The sequence below is a fragment of the Anarhichas minor genome, unplaced genomic scaffold (assembly GCF_050575085.1).
Source record: "Anarhichas minor isolate MPS153535 unplaced genomic scaffold, ASM5057508v1 ptg000006l, whole genome shotgun sequence".
Classification (NCBI taxonomy): domain Eukaryota; kingdom Metazoa; phylum Chordata; class Actinopteri; order Perciformes; family Anarhichadidae; genus Anarhichas; species Anarhichas minor.
The window spans coordinates 226,501-232,500 of record NW_027466452.1 but is presented as its reverse complement, the minus strand read 5'-3'; the positions used below and the strand labels follow the sequence as shown (position 1 = coordinate 232,500).

Here is a 6,000-nt window from a genome sequence, read left to right as displayed (position 1 = left end):
CATTTAATCTCTCTCGTCTTCTTGCCAGTCAGCAATATTTGGCAAACTTCTATGTGCTCTTCATGTCAGTCACGTGCTTGTTGATTCGTTTCACATTGTGAATGCTGGTCAATGTGGTCAGTGCATTTCTTTGTTTGAGATGTTGTCATGATTTCACAAACCTCCCCCCTCGATTTATTAAATTAGCAGATTTTTGACTGGTGTATTCGTAGTTTGGTCACAGATGTTTTGGCCCCTTTGGAGCTCAAGTGGTATAAAAAAACTTGCATATTGATCAAATTTGTAATTGCCAGACCTCTGATAGCAGAGAAAGTAGATGGTGCAGTATGACACACTTCTGTCCCTGTTCTGTAACTCTGCCTGTTACTTCAGAGTGTCTTTCCTCTCAGGCCTTTACAGTTATTGCGTGGTCTAACCCATTTGTCTCTTCACAGTTATTGCGTGGTCTAACCCATTTGTCTCTTCACAGTTATTGCGTGGTCTAACCCATTTGTCTCTTGTAGCGTGAGCGGCTCCTGCCCCGTTTCTAGGCGGGGAAGTCTTTCGCACCTAACACGGTGGTTACTCCGTTGGCTGGCCCACCTGCGAGGATATACATTCCTCCTTGAGGTCTCAGAACAATACCTTCGGCCTTTTATCTCACCCCGTAGCTAAATAGTTAGGATTTCGGAATTAATTGTGTTCTTGAAAGTCTTTTAGGGCTAATGCCCTAGGCGCTCTCAATGGGATGTAACCCTAACACCCTGTATGTAATAGTTATGTACATCGTCTATACTTTACTATTGCCTATTGTGAACATTCTCACCATTTATGACTAACACTGCAAAGTCTTCACCCAGAGAACTCACCTTAAGCTCCTCTGCATGTTTCAGTCGTCACATCTTATCGCACCATTAACGGACAGGGGAAGAGGGGTACATTGTTTTAAAGGACCGGAACACTGTTTTGGTTTCAGTCGCTTACAAAATGTAAGGCTGTGTTTTTATTTAAGTTTTTTACACAAGATTCACATACAACAATTTCAATTCAATGAAACAGTCACAGTGGCTACAATAACTAACTCTAGCATTCCTCTTTGTCAGCCTTCACTGATTTTGTAATGAGGTATTCTCCAGTCAGCTCTCTGACATTCCTACTTTTATGGGGGGGGTCTATCTTTCCTTTTTATGCTATCCTCTGATAGCAAAAGGGTCTTCTGTCCTCCTCTAAGTGGGTAAGACAGAAAAAGGGGTCTTATTTTGGGTAACTAAAAGGGTATTATTTTGGCCATCTCTGAGGGGGTAAGAAGTCTATCCCATTCTCTAGTTGGGGTGGGGAGAAGCCCCAATCTCACAGTTTTTCTGCTGCTTTTTATGCTGATCTAAGGCTGGCACCTCCTTCATTTCATGTGTCACTCACACATGAGTCCTCCTCTCTCTAGAGCTGACACAGAATGTAACTGGTTTGATCCTGCTAGAACCAGAGGCACTGTAAGGCTGAAGTGACTATTTTAAACAAAGTGTCTAACTCTAAACAGTTTATATGTTAAATCACAGCTATCATAAAATAAAACAATTCACATTATGATGGTTATAAAAAGTGTAAACATGCTATATGTTGTGCTGGTTATACTTTGAAATCAAAACGGTTACAGGTTATAATAGCTATACTTTTATGCTTTCATACTTTTCTACGATCTTTCTACACTCTTCACAGTTATTGCATGGTCTAACCCATTTGTCTCTTCACAGTTTGTGGTTGTCTTACCGATTGGTTCAACTCAATGGTCTTTGCTCCACATAATGAATAATATATAAACTCTGCATGACTACAGACTAGGGTTGTCACGATACCAAAATTATGACTTCGATACGATACCTGCCATAAGTATCACGATACCCGATACTTACGATACCAGAATTCGATACAATACCACAAATACGATACGATACTGGTATATTTATCTATAATAGTAATAAATAAAACATCTGTATGGTTCCCTTTTTTACCAGCTTGTTCCCGCCCAGCTTTTTGAACACTTAACAAATGGCATTAATATTAATGTTTAACCTCTTCGCATCTTTTGAGCCTCTCTCATATTTCCGCTGGCTTTCAAACACAGCTGAAGGGAACTCTGTCTCTGTGTTGCTGCTGACTCTGCTGGCATCTGTCTGTCTGTCTGTGGGAGTGGGTGGGTAAACAATGCTTCATTTACTTGCATAGTGAGTTTGATATTTTCACTTCATATTTTATCTTAATTCATGGAATGATTATTTTTCCTTAACTAAAAATACAAAGAATTGGCTCAAGATCCACCCTCAGGCTCCACCAGCATGTAGCCATTTTGCATCAATTGTGTTTCATTTAGTTTCATGTGCATTGTGACCTCATGATCATATAGGCTTGTCCTCAAACTAGGCTAAGGCTACTCGTGTTAGCTGTATATGGGTGAGCTTGGGGGTGTTCATGTTTATAATCACATTTGCTTTGAAAAGTTGGGGGTGTCTGTCTGAAAGGTGCTTTGCTTTGCCATGTTAGACGTGTTGCCTCCCTTGGTCTGTGTGGCTTTGAAACAAGTTTCGCAGACCGATCTCTGTATGTCAGTGGGGACCGTACAAGGACCCCCATTTCCGTTTTTGGTTTCGTTTTTCCGTTTTTGGTTTGAAACGAGAATACATGGTATTTCCGTATTGTCGTTTTTTTTGACTGAACGGTAAAACAGACTATCAAAACGTACACGGACCTTGATGCATGTCTCCCCTGCGATCACTCGCTGTGAGTGAGCGCTGCCTGTTGCTTGTGTGAGCGCTGGGTAGCCCCGCCCCCTTGCAGTCAATGCCTGCAGGCAGCATGACAGGGAGCGGAGCAGCGAGTGCGCTCTGATCGCGCTATTTTAATGAAGTATCGATACTAAAAATATGCAGTATCGTTTTTAACGTACAGGTACCGCGGTACCTTTTTAGTATCGATACACCGTGCAACATTACTACAGACACAATCTGACTGTAAACTGAATGGCAGCAGATATTTCATTATTGAAATGGATGCTAGGTTAATTGATTGGGAAATGTACCCAAAATGATCAAATTTGAAAAATTGACCCTGGATTCATGCACTCTTTTCCCCAAAACATGGATCATGAAACCCGTCACTAAGACATTGTAGTGTGCAACAAACTTTTTTCCCATTGGAGTACAATGGGGACGTGGTACAGCTTGGGGACTATTTCACACAGTTCAGAAACAAAAGAAACTTGGTTTAATAATTTGGTGTTCTGTGTTAAGTAAATGGTTCTAACTATTTAGTAACCTTTATTTTCTTCTTTTCAGGAGGCCAGGGATCATTTAAATTTGAAGATCTTCCCAGTATGTTGCCTCAACACCTGAAGCAAATCCGAGTCCTGATGCTTAACGACAAGGAGAACTTAGAGAGGACCCTGTTCAGACTTGAACAAGGTAATGCTTCTTTTAAACAACTGCACTTTAGCTGTTCCACTTTACTTAATGCCTGAATGTATTAGCAAGGCTGCTCAGACCGTTGAAATGATTAACTAGGATCTATGTGTATTGTATTCTGCTTTATATACATTAACACATATTGGTGGTGCACAAAACCAACTGACATATTTTAAGGTGAATTTAGGGTATGCAGTGTTGGTGTCTTGAAGTCCTTTTGCCTCCAAGTCCGCTGGGAATCGGTGATGGATTGTGTTCAGGAAGTCATTTGTTTTGCGAATTGAAAGAATTCTGTATTGGGGGGATTTAAATGAATGCTTCCTCGGGTATTCAAGATAAAATAAGATAATCCTTTATTAGTCCCGCAGTGGGGAAATTTACAGGATCAAAGGTCAAACATAAAGCTTAATCCCAGTGAAGCAGCAGTTTAACCTCCTTGATATAACATGTTTCCAAGTGGGTGGGATCTAATTATGAAAAGGACTGATGAGATTGTTCAGGGATTTGATTTGATAATTTAATTAGCCCGACGCCCCCAAATTTGGGGGCTCTCGGGCTCAGAACCCCTCAAACTCAAATGCGGAAAATAGCCTGATTATTAACCAGTAGTGTGGACGTGGCCAGTTTTTTTTTCGGATGAAACAGCAATGTATGGGCAACACCATCATATAAGTCACTTCTTACACACTCCAAACACAACTATAGGCTACTCATATAAGCATATATAAATCGTGGCATAAAAGCATGAAATCCTGGCCAGAAATCGCCGTTATGAGTACCGCAAATCAATGTTTGTACCCTGATGCTAGCGGCTACCAAGCCATGCAATGCATTTAATAGCATTAGCACACGTGGCCAAACACGTAACTAACTTCGGTTTTCCGATCCGTGTGAACACTGGACAGCTGTGAGTGGTCAAACGTACCTTCGTGCTGCCCTCCGCCGAAAAAAATCGTAGGTATGTGGCCAAGTTTTATGAAAAATGAGGACAATAACGTCGCAGATTTTCCGTTTCAAAGCTGGAGTCATTGTTGCCAACTGCATACTGTTTACTTCCGACCTGTTTCCAGAATAAGAGCGGTCAAGCCAGCTTGGGCGAGTGGTCAGACTTCCTGCGAGCGGAAATTTACGCCCGGGTACACGCGTCACTTCTGGCAACTTTGTTGGTTGAAACTTTTGTCGATCAACACCAAATTCGACAGAGGCCTTCCTGAGACTCTGACGCGTCGAAGGAGGGCTTATTTACTGAAATCGACCGAGGATAGGCTGAGATCCAGCCACATACACACACACATGAACTGAGAAAATCCTATAGATGACAGCCAAAAACAGGCTCTGATGATGTTATGAATCTCAAAATGATTCCTAACATCTGTATTTGGATGTATTGAATAATATGAGTGATTAAAAAAAAGTGAAATATATAGTTATATAGTATATAAAAGTACAATGTAAGAGCTGCAACAGCTGGTTCGAAAATGATGACCTCGCTTGACCGCTCTCTACTAAAGCCTCTTATTCTTCACTTTATTCCACTTTAACTTTTATTCAATAACTACTGATCAGTTGTGCTATGATTTGGGAAAGTTTTAAGGAGCTGTCTGCATTATTTCAATAACCTTTTATCAATGAAAGTGCTTTTTTTCCAGGCGAGCCTGATTATTTTCAATTTGAGCTGTGTAATGTCTTCATTTACTATATTAACCAGCAACATATACACAATATTACCTATCTAAACAATCTCACACGTGTTGTGATCTGATTATATCAACAAAAATTATTAAAATCGACCTTGTAGTTACAGAACTATGGTCAGTTTTGTAGGGCTATGCCATTTTCGAGCAGAGACCTACAAATTAATCCGAGATTAAGAGGTTAAAAGAGGGTGTGGCTTAATGAGCACAAGTCTCTGGAGAGTACAGAGAGCTATGGAGCTGTAGAGGACTATCGGCCTCCATCCATACATCCATCCATTTCTCCATGGGCCCCGCCCATGGAGAAATGGATGCTCTAGAACAAACTCACGCTCTTTGGAAATGTAAACGCATTTTTTGCCAATTCATATCTAAACACGTGTGCCGTATCACTTTTGATGAATTATATATCTGACCTGAGATCAGGATGAGCCATCAAAATATTTAAAGTTTTTAGGGGAATGAAGAGAAGAGTAAGAGATATATATTGGCTCAAGTTTAATCACAGGTTCGATCGGTCGATCCCAGGCACCTCCTGTCCGTGTGTTGAAGTGCCCTTGAGCAAGACACTAAATCCCAAATTGCTCCCGATTGGCAGGCCAGTGCCTGGCATGGCAGCTCCGTCACCATCGCTGTGTCAATGTGTGTGTGTGAATGAGTAAATGTCCGGTAAGGTAGAAAGGTGCTTGATAGATGCAGTCCATTTACCATTAACAGAATGCTTTTTGTTCAAATACTTGATGTTACGAAGGATAATCAGGGACTCGGGATAGAACAACTTTTTTGTTAGACTTTGTCATCAAAGTAGGATTTAATGTGGCACATTCACCTAGTAACATAATTGTGGAAGTTAGTACCAACTTTCAGTAACC

At 40.9% G+C, this 6,000-nt stretch overlaps 1 protein-coding gene across 4 annotated transcripts in view; it reads left to right on the top strand.

The window, feature by feature from the left end:
* Positions 1 to 6,000, top strand: part of agla (amylo-alpha-1, 6-glucosidase, 4-alpha-glucanotransferase a) — a 50,647-nt gene that overhangs the window by 3,683 nt on the left and 40,964 nt on the right. For all 4 annotated transcript variants that reach the window (XR_012947704.1, XR_012947706.1, XM_076078778.1 and 1 more), the window contains exon 2: positions 3,309 to 3,434. Coding sequence is in view for 2 of the 4 variants with exons in the window: in XM_076078778.1 (XP_075934893.1) it covers positions 3,347 to 3,434 (88 nt within the window). In the remaining 2 variants the exon portion in view is untranslated. The remainder of the gene's footprint in view (positions 1 to 3,308; positions 3,435 to 6,000) is intronic.